This window comes from Arvicanthis niloticus, chromosome X (genome assembly GCF_011762505.2).
Source record: "Arvicanthis niloticus isolate mArvNil1 chromosome X, mArvNil1.pat.X, whole genome shotgun sequence".
Classification (NCBI taxonomy): domain Eukaryota; kingdom Metazoa; phylum Chordata; class Mammalia; order Rodentia; family Muridae; genus Arvicanthis; species Arvicanthis niloticus.
In genome coordinates, this window is record NC_047679.1 from 126,340,066 (window position 1) to 126,359,488 (window position 19,423).

At 38.5% G+C, this 19,423-nt stretch overlaps 1 protein-coding gene across 3 annotated transcripts in view; it reads left to right on the forward strand.

Moving 5' to 3' along the window:
- Positions 1–19,423, forward strand: part of Mtm1 (myotubularin 1) — a 117,185-nt gene that overhangs the window by 87,535 nt on the left and 10,227 nt on the right. For all 3 annotated transcript variants that reach the window (XM_034485685.2, XM_076918868.1, XM_076918867.1), the window contains exons 8-13: positions 1,356–1,505; positions 5,501–5,689; positions 10,054–10,239; positions 12,829–13,035; positions 15,012–15,104; positions 15,707–15,820. In XM_034485685.2, the coding sequence (XP_034341576.1) occupies positions 1,356–1,505; positions 5,501–5,689; positions 10,054–10,239; positions 12,829–13,035; positions 15,012–15,104; positions 15,707–15,820 (939 nt within the window). The remainder of the gene's footprint in view (positions 1–1,355; positions 1,506–5,500; positions 5,690–10,053; positions 10,240–12,828; positions 13,036–15,011; positions 15,105–15,706; positions 15,821–19,423) is intronic.

Sequence of the window (19,423 nt, forward strand, 5' to 3'; positions counted from 1 at the left end):
AACATAGAGTACAATTCCAGAACCTCAACCTTGTGAAAAACTTCCTAACCACCCCTTCCACCATCATGACCCTGGTTGACTTTCATTTTCAGTGTTGATCAGTGGTTTGCACATTCATAAGCAGATTTTACCCTGGGGTTAGATGAGGGGAGGCTTTGCTATAATCACAGTTATGATGGATCCTGTGAATCTGCTTTAGGCTACTGTAGTTTCAAAGGATGTGTACCTTTCACTTTAATGGCCTCTGTTCTAGACTGACTACTAAGATGAAAGAAAGACCATTAGAACATTGTTCATGCTTTAGAAATCTCTCTGACATTTTGTATGAAAGCATTTTATCTTGTCTTTAGTTGATGTTGACAGTACATAATAAGACTTTCCTTCAGTTTGAGCTTCTAGCTTAAAACAAAATCATTTCCTGGTTTTTTTTTTTTTTAAGAATTGCATGCATAGATGACCTTTGTAGGTATTTTCTTCTAGACTGCCATTATATTCAATCTTTTTTTCTTGTAACTTTCTGATGGGACTTAAAAACTCTCTAATTGGACTCAGCATCAGACTCAGCATCTGTTTGGCCGTGGTACATAGGGCCAGACCTAAAGAAAAGGTACAATGTCTGTCCCCAAAGCAAACAGCCACCATGCTCACGTTCATGTGTGTGTTTGTGCATTTGTGAGTATGGGGAGAGAATATTCCACCACCTCTGGTTATTGTCCTTAGTGGATATAATTTTGTGGGCGAATAATAGGTAGGGGGTGGCCTCTGTGTCTCCCTATCATACTAGCAGTCTGCTTAAAATACTGACTCTACTCCTCACACAATTTACAGGATAATCCTGGGTCCCCAGGCTCTTGATTTAAATAACTTGTCGGAGGTGGCGAAATGAGCCTCCCCAAAAGGGTTCCTCCCTCCAACCCCCAGGGCCTCTTTCCATGTGGGAGCAGACTACATCATTCTCTCTGTCTGGAGCATGGAGAAGAAGCTGCTAGCTCTCTTGCAACCCTCAAGTAAACACAGGTTAACACAGGAGGGGAAGGGGTGCATGAGTAGGAGATGAACTTGGGCTTATCTGTATTGGAGAAGGAGTAAAAAATATATCTACAAGAAACAAAATGTCAAATTCCAGAGAACCTATATTTAGGAGGAATAGTTTGGTTTTGGAAACCACCAGTGTTTTGTCCATGTGCTCATGTTGTCTGGATTGTTGATTTGACATCCTTATTGTAAATAGGTAGGCTGTCAATCACTCTGTGGTCAAAGAGGCATGTGTACATAATGGTAGAAGGAAGACAGAGCCAGATATTACAGACAAGAAGACATTTCATGCTGACTTAATGCTTCCTATTGTCCTGCAGGGCCTGCCCAATCACCATTGGAGGATAACTTTTATTAATAAGTGCTATGAACTCTGTGACACATACCCTGCTCTTTTGGTGGTTCCCTATCGGACCTCAGATGATGACCTTAGGAGAATTGCAACTTTTAGATCCCGAAATCGGATTCCTGTGAGTATCATGTCACATTTCCCTCCTAGAATGTCTTTTCTTTCATAATAACAGTAGTCATGTTGTTGAGAGAGTACTCATTTTCTGATGAGTAATTCCCAAGGACCTACTACAAAAGTAGCACCAGGTGAAATGGGAGAAGAAAGAACAGCTGCCTTCTATGAGCTCCAAGTCCAGGGTGCAGAAGGAAGGTATGAAAGAGCTCTAATGAGAGCATCACTGAGAGGTCACAGCCCACCTCAGTGATGCAGGGAAGAAAGGGCAGACCCTTGGTTGCTGTCAGCATTATGGCACAATACCTGATGTTATGCAGGCTCTTGCTAAATGTTGGTTAAACTGGGCTGCAAAGAAAAGACAAGACTATGAGAACATGTGTTTGTGCAGGCTTTTCTGCAGATGCTAGGGTGTGCTCATCCTCAGCCTGGTTGCAAGCTGCTCAATCCCCTTAATGAACTGGAGTCAAGTACAGACTATTCCAGACATTATGCTACCATGTCACTGAACCTAGCTCACAAAGTTCTCTTTTAGTCCTTAAATATTTATGCACATGTCATACTTTCTACTTGTTACATAAATTTTATTGACTAAAAACTTAGAGATTGTTTTTCTTCCTCTGTTAATTTTCAAGAGCTGTCATAATAAGTACATTGGGTTTTGTTTCAAATTAGTAGACTTAAAAAAACAATGGTAGAAGAAATTAAGATTTAATGTCACCTTGCCTTTGATTTCTAAGTGTAGACATTCTTGTCCTTAAAAGGATTTTTTGGAGAGGAAAACTTTGTATATTGTCAGCCTATGAGGAGTTCTAATTTTTAAAATCTCTTGCTTCTCTGATTACTGTCTGTTCATATCTTCCTGATAAAATTGTACTTGAAAGTATATTCTTTAGCTCAGTTTGCTAAAATGGAAAGTAGACTTAGAATTTCAGTCTTATGTTTTACTTGTACATATTTTTCTGTACTATATAGATTATACCACTATGACACTAGACACTGTTGTCTTGTATGTACCTTGCTTATAGCAGACAAGGAGAACTGGGCTACTGGGCTACTGTGGTATATATGCATGTGTTTGATTTACCTTCTGTTCAGTCTTCATTGAACATCTGCTTTATCAAAAATTGTGTATGCATGGGTGTGTGGGTATGTGGTTGTGTTGAGTAGCATATGGGACAAAAGGGAAGATGACACAGTTGTGCCTAAACCATTGACCTCAGTCTACCATCATGGATCCCATAGTCCCTGTTGTTCTTCATGAGTTACAGTCCAGTGTAGAAAAAAAGAATATAACATGTTATTTAAAATGGTTCTCATACTTTGTCAGGTTATCAACTTATTTTTTAATGTAGACCCCAATCTACATATCTTCCCTAGCAATCTATCTTAACCATAACTTTTCTAGGTGTGCAATGATTTAATAAGTTTTCTATCGTAAGATTTCTATATCTGTTTTGACTTTGCTTTTATAAACAGTGCTATGAGCAGGGAGATTATTCAGTGAATAAAGACTCTTGCTGCTAAACCTGACAGCCTTCATTTATCCCTGTACCAACTTGGTAAGAGAGAACTGATTCCCATAATTTATTCTCTGATATCTGCATATTCTCTGTGGAATATGCATTCCCAGTCCCACACACATAAATAAATATAAGAATTCTAAAAGTAAAAAATAATGTTATGATAAACATTTTTAAATTTTTGGTTATTTTTTGTTTTATGTGCATTGTTTTTTTGGTTTTTTTTGTTTGTTTGTTTTGTTTTTGCCTGGATGTGTGTCTGTGTAAAAGTGTCAGATCCTGTGGAAGTGGAGATATAGTTGTAAAGTGCCATGTGGGTGCTTGAAATTTAACCCTGGGCCTCTGGAAGAACAACCAATGATCTTAAACACTGAGCTATCTCTCTCCAGTCTCCTGTGATAAACATTTTAGTGACTGCATTTTTATGTACATTTTAATTATCCATGGCTTCTCAATATTAATTTTAATAGCAACAATATAAAGTAGATAATTTAAAATAAAATAAAATACTCTCACCATTTGTAGCCAGTCATTTTTTATACCAAATACCATTTTAAAGGTATCCAGGGAGCTAGAGAGATGGCTCAGTGGTTAAGAGTTTAAGATACTCTTACAGCAGAACAGGGTTCAATTCTCAGCACTGATGTGGTGGCTCAGAATAAGCTGTAACTTCAATTCCAGGGACTCTGTGTCTTCTTCTGGCCTTTGAGGGAATCAGGCATGCATCTAAGTTTAGAGACATACATGCAGGCAAAATACACACACATACATACACAGACAATGCCAGAGTCCTTCCCCTAACCCCTCCAAAAATGTAGAATTTAAGAGGTAATAAAGCTTTGTAAAGAGTGGCATTTCCTAAGATGACAGTGCAGAGAGAAGAGAAGGCAGCATTTTCTTTTGGCCTGACTTAATTTTCAAGTCTCTTGCATGTGTAACATTTTGCTTCTTTAAAAGTGATCTCGGGTTTGTCATCACTGTTGAATTAAGGGTCAGAGGAAGTGAATGGGCAGATCTGAGGCTCACAGCTTGGGTTAAAAGGCGAAGGGTTATTGTAGGCCAGTGGATTTCCCAGGACTTTCTAAACATCTGAGCCTCCTTGGCATGGGCTACCATGTGTTTAACTGGTCTCTAGCATGGGACAAGGACTTAGATATTTGTTCTGAAAACAAACATACATTCTTATTATGTGACAATTTGTCAGAAGGGAAACACTCAAATAGCATCATATTAAACCTGTATGTTCTAAGCATTCATGTTTGTCACGTGTCATCACAGAGAAATAACCTCAAAGTTATCAGAATATTCAATTTCATATTAAGTGAGCCCAAATGGTTATGGTTTTTTATCCCTGTGTCTGTGGATTATCATTTTGGGAACTGATTTTGCTGGCTGTGGAGCTTGCCTCTAGAAGGTAATGTGAGCTCATGTTTATTGCATACTTTATGGGCATTCTTCCTTTTGTCTTCCCAGCAGTCATCTGAGGTCATTATTCTTCTCTCCATCTGACCAGGGAGGGCCATGAGTTCAATGCCTGAGGGTAGCACTCCAGGAGAGCTAGTTGCTCTCTTCATTTCCTTCACATTCATGAACATTCACAGTTGACTTTTCAGTCCCACACTGTAGTTTTACATATTTATAGGGCTCACAGTACTATATCAGTATATGTATATAATACATACTTACCAGAGCAAGCTACCTGGCATAGTCATCGGCCCAGATAGTTATCATTGCTTTGCATTGGGAGCACTCAATTCTATTAGCCATTTTGAAGTATCAATTAAATACTAGTGTCCACTATAGTTGTCTAACTATACTAAGAAACCACCTGCAGCATACAGCTCACTAATTTCCAAGATATATGTTATCAGCTAACATTTAACTGCAGAGTTTTTCATATGCTTTGAGAAGCTGAGAAGCTCAGCATCAATGGGCTTGCCAGTCAGTTGAAGACTGGCTCTGAGGACAGGCCACATATGCCCTACTAGGCATTAAGGGATGCAGGCTTTACAGCAGAGAGTGTAGCTCTCTCAGCCACTGAAATCCTCCTTTGCTTCCTTTGTGTCTTCTTCCTCCTATGTTGCATTTAAAAAGGGGAAATGACCTGTAGACATAAGTTACCTCCATGGGTAGCACACTGATTGCTTAGCCCTTCACTTACTAGTCACGTTTTCATATAATAACAAGTCTAGTACAAGCTACCCGATTCCAGTAACAGTAGAGGCTTTCTACAGCCATTCAATAAGTCAGCTTTGTCGTGGTAAGCATTATAGTGTTAATTTTAAAAGAAAGGCTGGTAAACTGGCTGTTCAGATTGTTTCTGAGCAGCTGTAAATGTTAAATGTGTATTCTGATGCCACACACGGTGAAAATTATAAATGAGCAAGTATCTTGTTTCAGCACAGATTCGCTTCATCATAATTGGCAGTTTTAATGATTTCTGGAGACTTGCTGGATTAAACTTTCTGAACTACCATAGGTACTGTCGTGGATTCACCCAGAAAACAAGATGGTCATTATGCGCTGCAGTCAGCCTCTTGTCGGTATGAGTGGTAAAAGAAACAAAGATGACGAGAAATACCTGGATGTGATCAGGGAAACTAACAAACAAACTTCTAAGCTTACAATTTATGATGCACGACCCAGTGTAAATGCAGTGGCCAACAAGGTGAGTGTAGTCAATGGAGACCTACCTTACATATGAACTGCAATGTTTGCCATGAATTGTTTTCCAGAATATATCAGTCAATAATGTGAAATTATTTTGAATTTTCATGTAATTATTTTTTAAGTCCCATTGGATTCAAATCCCAGCAATGGGAAGATGAAGACAGGAGGATAAGAAATTCAAGATCATCCTCAGCTACATAATGAGTTCTAGGCCAACTTGACTTACTTTAGACCCTGTCTCCAAAAGAAATGAATGAATGAACAATAACAAAAGCCTAACATGGCCATATATACTTGTAATACCAATATCCCAGCACCAAGGAGACAGAGATTATATTAAGCATATAATCTCAGTATTTGAAAGGCTAAGGCCAAAACAAGTCTTCCTTAAAAGGCATGTCCAGAACTGTAATGAAAGTGAGTTTTGTCTATAACCTTCTGCAAAACATAGTTTTTGGTACCCTTGCGGCTATGTATGATCATCGTGTGAAGTGGTGGGGTATCTTCAGGGAATTGTAGGAAACTGTTACTATTTAATCTGAAGTTTATCATTTTATCTGAAGACTCCATCATGCATACCATTTGTACTCATAAATAGTCATTATATAAGATAGTTGAAGATATGAGTAGGTCTGCGTATGGATTTTATATTCATAGACACAGAAGTTGATTTTTTTTGTTTTTGTTTTTTGAGACAGGGTTTCTCTGCGTAGCCCTGGCTGTCCTGGAACTCACTCTGTAGACCAGGCTGGCCTCGAACTCAGAAATCTGCTGACCTCTGCCTCCCAAGTGCTGGGATTAAAGACGCGCCACCACTTCCTGGCAGAAGTTGATTTTTTTTTGAAAAGCAAATTTCAGTTGTCTTTTTGCCTTTCTAAGCCTAACATGCAGTGAGGGCTTTGTGGGAAAAAATTGTTTGTTATGTTTGCTTTGTGTTTTTGTTGATTGGTTGATCAGTGAAACAGGTTCTTACACTGTTTAGTCTAGGCTGTCTTGGAATTTGTGTCAATTCTCCAGCCTCAGCCTTTTATGAACTGAGATTGTAGGCTTAAGCTACCTTGTCTGGTTTCTGCTTTTATATTTTTTGATTCTCCCATTTTTACCTGTGTGGTTTTCAAATAAATGCTCACAAGCAAGCCTGCCCCAAGTTGCTCACTCCTAGATTCTGTCTTTCAACTTTATTCTCTTCAGCTGCAGGCTTAAATTTCACCATCTTTAATGCTTTACTCATCCCAAGGTCATTTCTCTGACATCTTTAATTATTCAGAACCCATCATAAGAACCTGAAAGCAAAGCAAGTCCTTGAGCGGTCCAGATAGATGCAGCAATTTCCGAAATGGAAAGCATGTGAAGTCTGTCTCCCCTAGGGTGTGTTAGACTATGGCTGTATGTGGGGCTCAGCTCTTCACCATGTGTGTGTGGTTCAGCTGTCCTACATAGTTATTCCTAGGCCTCACGCCCTGGCTTCATGAATGCTTTAGACAAGCTATTTATTAACACAATTGGAGGTGATGTAGAAATAATTTCAAATTTCCATGTAAAACAGTCATGAAGCTGAGTTGGTAAATCAATTAAGAATGTAAGTAAAGCATTTAGGAAATCTAAATATCTTTTTGGGTTATCCTTAATTTTATATATTTTTGACTTTCAATATCCTTCATATATAATTCAAGGTGAACACATGTATAAAATACAATATTTCCATGTACTTACTTAGCCTGAAATAGGTAGGATGTAACATTAAAATAAAGTATTTAGAACGAATATTTTAAAATATTAAAGTGTGTGAAATGACTACCATAGTTATATTAAACTCTAAAGCTAATTATAGCAATACAATTCTTGAATGCCTTTTTAATGTTAGGGAAATAAGCCTCTGTTTTTAGTCCTCTTAAGAATGAAAAGAAGGAAAATATTAAGGGAAAAACCAAACCAAGCGAACCACCTAAGCCTTCAAGCACTCTAGGGCCAGGCTTCGTTTCTCTACTCGTTGTCTATATGCATAGCAACAGGCCTTTGGTCCTTTATTGCATTCTAGGTAATTTGGGTCATTCAGTTTTGTTGAAAAAAGAAAAACCAAAGGGAAGACTTCAAAAGTAACCAGAGATAGAGAATTTGAACTTTGGGGAACTCAGCCCGTGCTTAACTAATTGATTTTTACCCTTGCTGACTTCTGTTCTCTTTGCCCCTCATAATTGTTCCTCCCTTGTGTGTATTTAGATGTAACTGGCAACATCACATCATTTTCAATGAAACAAAACCCAGGGTTGGTAAGATCTAGCACCACAAGGCTTCTATTTTAGGGCAGAGCACTGTGTTGGATTAAAGTAAGGACTGTGTTAATGTTTGGTTTTGCCAGAAACTTTGGCAATGACTAAAACATGTATTTTTCCTTTTGCTTTTTTTTTTTACACTTCATGCCCAGTTATTTATGAAAGGAACTCCAGTGTCAAGCATCTCTGAAAACCCCATAATTATGTATGAGCCACACATGCAGAGGAGCAGGCCCTCTGTCTGTGGGAGGGTGAGCGTGTCACTGCATTAGATATAGGCTTGCCAAGGTAGCTAAAAGTAGCCCAGCTCTTACTCCCCAGGTCTCTGCCTGCAATTTGCAGACATACTGCCAGGCAGATGCCAGTAACTCTGGCCATTCACAAAGCATGAACAGCCAGGAAGAGAGGAAGGCAATACATTTGTCTGCTGATTTATTGGCAAAAATGTTCCTTTTAAATGGGAAATAGGCACTGGAGAGATGGTTTTGTGATTAAGAGCACTTACAGCTCTTTCAGAGCACCCACAACTACCTGTAGCTCCAGCTCCAGGAGATCTGACACCATCTAGCCTCAGCATCCATACCTAAATAAGTTTTCTCCTCTAGAGTGTTGGAGACTGATACCTCTGGCTTTACACATACATTTCCAGGTTTGAAGTTCAAATGATAGTCTTATTCTACTACAAGAAACCTCTATAAGTAACCCTGGGGCAATGGAGGCACTCAGTTTGTTTTGCTGTTCAAACTCTGGCTCCAAGCTTATATCCCTAACATCGATATTGTGGGGTAGCACATTTGCCTTCCACTTTCCTCTTCAGTCCCAATGCAGGTGTTTCCCTGTGCTCCCCCTGGAGGCAGACTAAAGTTAATATCTTTTCAAAATCTCAGAAGTGTTTCACTTTTTCTTTAAGGGCCTAAATTTATCTATCCCATGACATTTCAAAAACCTTTAAGCAAAGTACAGCTATGTTTTTAAACAAAGCCATAATGTCTTTTTTCATCATTGTGGAAATGGCTACTTTTCACAGTGTTGTGGTGGTGAACTAAAGTCCCCCTGGCAAGTGAGCACGATGAAGTCCTATTGAGAACACTACTAAGTGTTTCAGTAGTGGGCCACTTACCGAGCATGTACAAGGTCTTGAGTTCCATAAGCAGCACTACAAAACAACAACACAATTCTGTGCTTGATACAGTAGGTGGTTGCCATCTTGTGCCTCTTAGAACCTTGTGGGCCCACTATGTGCAGCTCTGTCCTTGCTGTTTATATAGTAGAGAGATGGTGGGGATACTGTGGAAAGGGTTTCTATGTTGAAATCAAAGCAGATGTACATTCTGTTTATTACTTGCAAGATTTTGGAATGGATGAACCTTAGTTTCTGCTTTCCACTATGCCACATGTGGATAGTAACATCTGTCTTGTAGCGTTCCTGTAAGAGGTAAAATTACAGAGTATGTCACAGAGCCTCATCAGAAGGTGGTTACTGTTAGCCGTTGTAAAAAAAAATGTCTGGCTCTTTTTACTCTGTTAGACCTAGGTAGTGAACCTTATTTTACAGGACAGGACACTGGTGCTTCAAGTTTAGCATCTGGCACAAGATCATTAGGTGAGGAGAAGCTGAAGCTGAGCTATTGACCTGTGTCTAACTCCAAAAGCTGTTTTTCCCCCAACACATTATAGCCTGTATGAATGTTCACAATGTTAGAGTGCCCACTGCCATATCAATATGGCTACCTCTTCCCCAAACAGTACAAAAATAACCACAAAATTGATAGAGGAGGACTTTTCAAAGCCTATTCTTGCTTTTCCAGATCTAGAAGAGCTAATAATTACGGAACATTTTGAAGGGAATATAGCTGATGAATTCAGTTGTCTGCCGCTCCCCCACATACACATTAGAAAGTGCCAGTCTTCCATATTTTTTTCTACCTCAAAGCGTGACTCAGGTTGTTGAGGATTTGTACTGGATCACATTCCCTATTTAAGTGAGAAAGGTTTGGGATAAAATTTTGAAAGTACATAGGATACTTTGGCTAAGTAAGTTATTGATAAACTAGAAAACCTATGTGATTGTAATCTTGTTCTTTCTTAGGCAACAGGAGGAGGATATGAAAGTGATGACGCATATCAGAATGCAGAACTTTCTTTCTTAGACATTCATAATATTCATGTTATGCGAGAATCTTTAAAAAAGGTGAAAGATATTGTTTATCCCAACATAGAAGAATCTCATTGGTTGTCCAGTTTGGAGTCGACTCATTGGTTAGAACATATCAAGGCAAGTATACTTTTAAAGTATTTGCAAGTATAGAAGAATAAATACTTTGAAGGTGATTTTTTTCTTAAATACTTAAAAATTGCATGCTCTAAGTGAGACTGTACTAGAAGAGTCTACATTTGATAGTTTTATGTTTCTTATAATTTGATTACCTAAATTGAAGGTTTCACAATATCATTATATCTTATTTTTAGAGTTTGTAGAACTATTTTTTCCAATCTTGTCAGTAGCTAATAGTTTCATGAGGGTTTATTTAGGAATAGCCAATTTATTATTCAACTGTTATTAGATGTCTCCCTCAGAGACCTAGACAGAGGTACAGTTTCTTTGTCATTTTCCTTTTAAGAATTTATTATTGACTAATTTCAAAGGCTAGGTTTTGCATTTTGATTACATTTAATCATTTGTTCCAATAGAAGCATAAAATTTCTCTTTTCAAAATGCAAGTGTTAGGAACTATGTTAGCAGACTGGCACTTTTGAAAACCATATAGCTAGTTTTCTAAAAACCAGCTGAAAGCATATTTTAAACAGGTAAATTATTAAGATACAATGTTCTCTAGTGAGATTATAAATTTCATCTTGTATTTTTAAAATTTTTCCTGTCTAACTTTTTTTAATTTACCAGCCTCAAAAATTTGATTACAAAATAATTAATTGTGGCAACTAAATATAATGTAGTATCCTGAATGGGACTCTAGAAAAGAAAACAGGCATTAGGTTAAGAACTAAGGAAAATAAAAAGGAATTGAAGACTCCCAGTGTCAATGTTGAGTCTATACTTACACCTGCACACACAGGCTGACACTAGCCCCTTGACTCCCCAGAAGGGCTAGATAAAAGAGGAAGCAGTGAAGAGTCATATGATTTTAATAAAAGCTTTTAAGTCTTGGGATACTTCTGCCTGTTTTCAGACAAAGAATTTAGATGTTTTATTCAGGAAAGACTCACAATTTTGAAAGTGTAGTATTTTGGCAATTTTATATCAGTAGAAAAATCATCCTAAATAACCTGACTGTAGAGGAAAAGTTCCATCTCTATAATGAAGTACTGTGCAGTCACAAAGTAAATCAAGTACTGTTGTTAATGACATGAAGAAATGCTCAGAAGCCCAATTTAAAAATCCAGGGGAATTTAGAAATGTCTTCCAACTTTCTTTCTTCATTCTTTCCACAAAGTAGAAATATTTTCATGTCTTTTTTTTCTTTTAAAGAAATAAGGGAAGAAGGGAGAAGAAAAAGGGAGTGAGGAAGAGGAAGGGATGCAGGGAGAGAATGAATACGTGCATATAGACATGTATCAGAAACCTTAGGAAGGTGGAGAGAGCTGTCCTGTGGCAAAAAGAAGACTGTATAAAACTCATGTAACTGAGAAGGCTGAGGAGCCCATGCAAGCACATGGAAGGGCATGCACCTCAGTGGTTCTCACAGCAGTTGAGGGCAGTAGAGCAGGTGCAGCACTTGGGCTATATTCCTCTGTAAGCTCTAGGAAATGTCCTTTTTATCTCTTCGCAGCTTCTCAAGGCCTCTCAGGAAATTTCTTATCTACTCCTTGTCTTCATTAACAAGGACCACTGGCTAGAGCCTGCTGCTTTCTTTTTCACAAAAGTGCTGGATTACTTGTTTTAAGTAATAGACTTTTCAAAAGTAGATAATTACAGTTACTCCAAGTCACAGTGATTATGGGAATACATAATTGGAAAGCATATAATATTTTCTAAAATAATTGCCTTGTTATTATAAGTGAGAGATGCATTTTGAGGGAGAACCGCCTCTACAGTGTGCTGGAATCCCAACTTCATTAAATAGGGCTCCAGTAAGTTAGAATGTTAGTAATGCTTCTCAGAGGTAGCACTTTCTGCAGAAGCGCCTCAAGTTAAAACTGCAAACAGAATTGCAGGGAGTTGTTTCAGGGGCATTGACCTCTGCACATGTGCTTTTGATGGCCTGCCATCTATTGGCCCCCTAACTTTCTTTCTTGTTCACTTGTTTCTTGGGAATTTATGTAAAAATAACGACCTTTCATATTTTCTATTTGTCAGGTGGTTCACATACTCCAACATTTTCTTGAATAAGTTTCAGTAGGTTTTTTTTTTCAGTTTCTTTGAATTGGTTAAAGTAACCACAATGCATATCTGAGCATGCTGTTAGAATTTGGGGCACTCCATGGAATAAATCTTAAGAAATCAGCTCAAGGGCCAACAAGATGGCTCAGCAGCTAAAATGATTGCCATATAAGCCTGGCCACCAGAGTTCAGTCCCCAGAGCACATATACAGGTAGAAGGAGGTAACAAACTCCATGTCGTTGTCCCTTGACCTCCACAAATGCTCTATGGTTTGCATGCCCACACATACATGAAGTTACGTACAAATATGCATGCAATAATATGTTTTTAAAATCAATTCAAAATGGCAAAATATATGCAAGTAACTGTTAAGCACTTGAGGAGATACAGCCTTCATATAATACTCGACGGAATGTGAGGTAGTATAACTATTTCCCTTAAGAATTTGAATGTGATCCTACACATTGGAGTAGTAGCCATGCTCTCTGCTGCTTCCTGCTGACTTGTATGTTTTTCTCTGCCAGCTTGTTCTGACAGGTGCCATTCAAGTTGCAGACAAAGTTTCTTCAGGGAAGAGCTCAGTGCTTGTACACTGCAGTGATGGATGGGACAGGACTGCTCAGCTGACGTCCCTGGCCATGCTGATGTTAGATAGTTTCTACAGAAGTATTGAAGGCTTTGAGATATTGGTACAGAAAGAGTGGATAAGTTTCGGACATAAATTCGCATCTGTAAGTAAACATGCGTAAAGCCGCCCTTTAAAATCAGTTGGGATTTTTAAAAATTGGTTTCTGTACTGTGTAAGAAGTTGCCAAGCAAGGTGGTGCTTGCCTTTAATCCCAGCACTAAGGAGGCAAAGGCTGATGGATCTCAGTGAGTTCCAAGTTAGCCAGGGTTACACTGGCCTGGTCTCAAAAAAAAAAACCTGAAGTGTATAAATAAACCCCCTTCATGATTTTAAAAGTTTGTAAGACCTTAGGCTAAAACATGTGGTCGTCCATCTGCACTATTCTAGTTAGACTCAAAAGCAATGTAATAAAGCCTGTAGAAGAATGTATAAATTGAGACGTGGGAGGCTGAGGCAGGAAGATTGCAGTTAGTTCCAGCCAAGGCTGCTCAATGGTTCCAGGCCAAAAAGCACAACTTGTATCAGAAAAAAAGAAGAAATGTTTAAATTAAAATTTCACAAAAGAAGATAGGATAACAGTTTTCTCTGTCAGGAGCAAATGTATTTTACAGAATGGCAGTTTTTTACGCAAGGGTTTTTATTATTCTTGGACACACATTTTTAAAAAAAAAATCAAGAGAAACTTCCAATTCAAATACTTGAGTCTTGGATACAGATACATTTTGAATGAGCATCTTTTTAGAAGATTTATTTATTATGGGGGGTGGGGCTGTTTGTTTGTTCACCAGATGCATGTAGTATTCTTGGAAGCCAGAAGAGGGCATCAGATTCCCTTGGATTGTAGTTATAGCAAGTTGTTAGGCACCCTGTGCATGCTGGGATTTGAACCTGGGTGGCCTGCAAGAGTAGCAAGTGCTCTTAACTGCTGAGCCATCTCTGTGTTACCCAGCTCCATGGTGAGTCTCAGAGGATACATATATCATACTAATACAAATATCATTTTGTCACCCGTTAGCCTTCATCTAAATTTCCCAAATGATATGAGTAACATTTTTCAAGTAGAAGCAGTCACTGTCACTGTTTAGTAAAGTCATGGTGAGGGTTTTGTTTGGGCTGTAGCAGAAGAAGGCATTTTAATCACAGGAACTGTACTCTGAACATGATTTCAAACTTCCATGTTGCTTCTTACCTGAAAGATCTAATGAAGCTAGAACATAACACACAGGGTAATCCAGTCAGCTCTGTAGTTTTCATTGTTTTGTGTTACAGTGTTTTATCTGTCTGTAGTTTTCATTAGTGTGTGTGTGTCTGTGTGTGTGTGTGAGAGAGAGAGAGAGAGAGAGAGAGAGAGAGAGAGAGAGAGAGAATGTATGTATGTATGTAAATGCACAGAGCTGTATGAACATATATGTACATAAATGTGGAGGCCAGAGGACAGCCTCAAGTGTCACTCCTCAAGAGTTTTTTTTTAATTAAATAGGGTCTCTCAAAGGAACCTGGGACCTTTTGCTTGGGTTTGGATGACTGACCAGTGAACCCCATCCCAGCTCCAGTGTCACACACCAGGGTTGTGGTTTGGTTGGCTGGTTGGTTGGTTTTGCTGTGACTTATGGAAATTGAACTCAGGTCCTCATGCTTGTCTAGCTAGTACTTTATTAACTAAATACCACACAGTCCCTCCCTCACACTGAATTGTCATTCGGATGGTGAAATGACTCAGTTGTTAAAGGTGCTTCCCACTATCCTGATGGCATGAGGTCAATCCTGGTACTCACTTTCTAGGAGAGAATCAACCATTGAAAGTTGTCTTCTGACTTCCATATATATGTTGTAGGAATCAGGCACATGTGCAAACAAACACACACATACATGTAATTTTTTAATTGCCATTATTATGAAATCATCTGTTGTTTCTATGTATTTCCATGGCAACATTCATAATTTACTGTCTGAGCCTGGCATTTAGAAGGCAGGTTGCTGTGTTACATTTTAACATTTTAACATTTTAACATTTTGTAAGTTATAAGCTTTTTTGATTTTATACCCATGAATTAAATCATCTTCATCAATTTATTTTAGAGAATAGGTCATGGTGATAAAAACCATGCTGATGCTGACCGATCTCCTATTTTTCTTCAGTTTATTGACTGTGTGTGGCAGATGTCAAAACAGGTAAGAATGTATGGAATGGATGTACATTCAATGTTTAAATAGTGTTATAACATCCAAAGTTTATTATTATCCAAAAATAATGCAGCATATAAATAAAGATGGCACAGGCCTGGCCATGAGTAAATACTCATTGAATCCCAGCAATGGGGACACAGGAAGTTATTTCTTTAATTACTACTACTATGTATGTTTAGAATTCTCCACAGTACAGTTTACACAATTTGATTTTTAACTGGATTATCTGTTCTAGTGGATGGTCATCAGCATGACCAATTACTTGGCATCTCTGTGTAAGCATATCTGCTAACTTGTAATACTTTAAAAAGTAAACTTGGCCACTTTTTCCTTTTTATTCCTTGACAGTTATATGTATAAGTCTTATATAAAGTACAAAAAAGTGCACTTAGGCACTCTTGCCATTGATGCAGGCATCTTTTTTTGCCATGGTGTGCATATGTATTTGCATCTTTCTTTTAGTTTAATGACTTCCTTCTTTGACACTCACCAACCAACGTGGTCTGGGAGAAACCATGCATTTTGTCTTTCTTGAGAGAATAGACTCGATTTTTCATGTTCTTCTTGCTTGTTTGTTTTTAATCTAGTTCCCTACAGCTTTTGAGTTCAATGAACGCTTTTTGATTACGATTTTGGATCATCTGTATAGCTGTCGATTTGGTACTTTCTTATTCAACTGTGAATCGGCTCGAGAAAGACAGGTAAGCAAAACACTACTGCTGATCTAAGAAGAGTATGAGTGTTTATGAGGGACCCCTTTCACCCTCAACAAATAGGAGTGATTTTTAAAGTATACAAGTTCTCCCCTGTGAAGCTCCATGAAAAGCTATGTAAAGAGAATTTTAAAATTTATTCTTTGAGAATTTTATAGAATATATTTTGATAATATTCCTTCCAGTCCCCAGTTCCTCCTAGTTCTTACCTACCTCACTTGAAATTATTTTTCTCTTTGAAAAATTAGAGAGAGAAAAAGCAAAGGGCCACTAAGAACATAGAGTATGGTCACACTCTGTGAAGAAATGGATTTTCCCTCTCCCAGCAGCTATCACTTTAAAATGGCTTCTTAGTGAGGAGGGAGACTCTGTGTCCACTTCCCCTCCTCCTTTCTGGGATTTTGTCTGGAATTTGCTGTTTTCCAGAAGTCAGCCTCCAACTCTGGCTCTTACAGACTATCTCCCTAGGAAATGTATAAGTCTTATGAACTGTTAAGGAAAGGGGAAACAATACATTTTTAAAAGGGAAATGTAGAATTAACATTCAAATCAGAAACTTCACTTCTTAATTATGTATATATTTTTTAAAAGAATGATAGCTGAAGCCTATAAACCCAGCAGTTGGGAGGCTAAGGCACGAGTATCACAAGTTTCAGGCCAGATAAATTACATGCAGAGTTCCAGGGTAGGCTGGCCTACATATTAAGACCTGTCTTCAAACAAAATAAATACAAAGTGCAAGCACATTAATGTATAGCCTAAAATTAAATATATATTATATATATTTGTATATTTATATATATATATATATATATATATATATATATCATATATGAAACATAATTTAACTTTATGCTTTGACTTGGTTCCATCTCTAAGATATATCTCATTATCTCTGTGAAAATATTCCAAAATCAAAAGAAAAATCCAAAAAGCAAATCACTTCTGGTCCCATCCTGTATTTGCAAAGAAATAGAAATTAAGACAACTTGGGAATCTTCAACAATAGTATACAGATGACTTTTAAGGAAAGAGTTTCAAGCCAGCTTTCTACAGCTACCAAACTGACAGCTATCTGAAAGGAGAACAAAGATCCTCTCAGATACACATAGTATAAAGAATGACTTTGCTTCATGTGCTGGGGAGATAGCTCAGTTGGTAAACTGTTTACTATGTGAGCATGAGGACCTGAGTTCAATTCTCAGAACCCACATAAAACCCTAATCAAAGGGGAGAAAGGAAACCTCTGCTTGGTGACTATCCTGCACACACATACACATGTACCTGTGCACCTATATACACAAACACACATCGGAAAAAATAACCTACTTCCCTCATAGTACCTTCCTTTGGGAAGTGGCCAAAATATGACCTCCATGAAAACAAAAAGTTAGGCTGAACAGAATCCCCAGAGTGAGAGCTCCAGCACAGCAGTCCTCAATGAGAACTGATCACAAGGCACAGGAACTACTTGTGTAGGTTGAAGCCCCTGTGACAGAGACATTGGGGTCATCTGACATGTTTAAGATTCTTCAGGGGCATGTGATACACTAAGGAGAACTTGGTGTGAAGTTAGTCAATGCCAAGAAAAGTAAACAGACAGTTGTGACATCAAGAGAAAAATCAATGAGTGTAGGAAAAGGAAAGCAATCATAGGATGGAGACTGGAGAGCGCAGCTGCAAACAGCAGGTGCTTAGTCATCAGAATCAAACTGCTAAATGCTGAGCTAATCAGAGCTGTACTATGGATTGGGAATGTGTGGCAGAAAAAAAATTGAGTCTGTCCATGGGGCAGGAATGGGGGAAAGAAAGTCACTATGACTGTGTCAGTAGTTAACACCTGCAACTGCATAGCTATGTGGTAGCAGTAAAGGCATTCACTTGGGGGATAAGAAAACAAGTACCAGGTAAATCAATTAAAAACCCAAGTTGGCTCAGGCTTTATGGAAGACAGTATGAAGATTCCTTGGGAAATTAAAAACAGAACTGCTCTATGATCCAACAAGCCTGCTACTACTGGTTGGGTATCCAAAGAAATCAAAGGCAGACCTAGTATGCCAGGCCTGTGATCCTAGCTACTATGGAGACTGACGTAGGAGTATCATAAATTAGAAGAGTGTCTGGGCTACAAAGCAAGATCGAGGCTGGCCTGGTAACTTGGTGAGAACTTGTCCTTTTTTTTTTTTTTTTTTTTTTTTTTTTTTTAAGTAATAGGGGACAGGGAGATGCCTTAGTGAATGAATAAAAGTGCTTACCTCAAAAGCCTGGTGACCTGAGTTCAATCCTCTCTTAGAGTTATTTTTACAGCAATGAAACCATGACCAAAGCAAGTTCGGAGGAAAGGGTTTATTCAGCTCACACTTCCACATCACTGTTCACCACTAAAGGAAGTCAGGACAGGAACTCACACGGGGCAGGAACCTGGAGGCAGGAGCTGATGCAGAGGCCATGGAGGGGGTTTGATCCCCCTGCTTTCTTACCGAACTGAGGACTACCACTCACAAAGGGCTCGGCCCTCTCCCATCAATCACTATAATTAAGAAAGTATACCCTGAGCTTATAGAGGTATTTTCTCAAATGAGTTTCTCTTCTCAGATGACTCTAGCTTTTGTCAGGTTGACATAAAAACTAGCCAACACAGTGGTGATTGTTTCTTCTGTTTTTTGTTCCCCAGAACCAGGTGATTTTAAGTTGGCTGATGCCCTGGATGATCAAAACAATCTAGATGGCCACAAAAAATGCCCCACTGCCCAATCTTATGAGGCTTTTTCTTAATTGAGGATCCCTCCTCTCTGATGACCCTAGTTTGTGTAAAGTTGTCATAAAACTAGCCAACACAAATCCCTAAAACCAGTATAATGGTGGAAGGAGAGAAAAGAGTTGTTCTCCAACCTCTACACTTGAGCTATGGCACTCACTAAATCCACATACTGTTTTGTTTTTTTTTGTTTTTTTTTTTGAGACAGGGTTTCTCTGTGTAGCCCTGGCTGTCCTGGAACTCACTCTGTAGACCAGGCTGGCCTCGAACTCAGAAATCCACTTGCCTCTGCCTCCCAAGTGCTGGGATTAAAGGCGTGCACCACCACCGACCAGCAAATCCACATACTCTTAAAGTCCTCTGGTCCTCTGTTTAAACTCCTGAAGCACAAAAAGGAACAAGGGAAATCAGGTTGGAATGTAGAAGAGATAAGTGCACTCATACTTACAGAAACAGTACTTACAGAAGCCAAGATGCAGAATCTGGAATCACATTTAAATACACATGGGCATATGAATAACAAAGAAAACATGATGTACTCCATGGTATAATACAATATTATTCACTCTTAAAAATGAAATTCTGCCACTTGCAGCAACATGGGTAGAATTGGAGGGTTGAATTCGGTAAGCCAGCCACAGAAACTTTGCAGCAAGAGTTTGTTTAAGTTGAGCATTACAGTAATGGAAAGTTGGACAGTCAGTGGTGTCAGGATGGTGTTAAAAAGATGCAAAACTTTGCTTGTAGTATGAATAGGTCTGAAGCCATGTTACTGTTTGAGTGTGAAATGTTCCCTCATTGGTTCATATGCTGGAACCTTTGGAAAGTGGGGC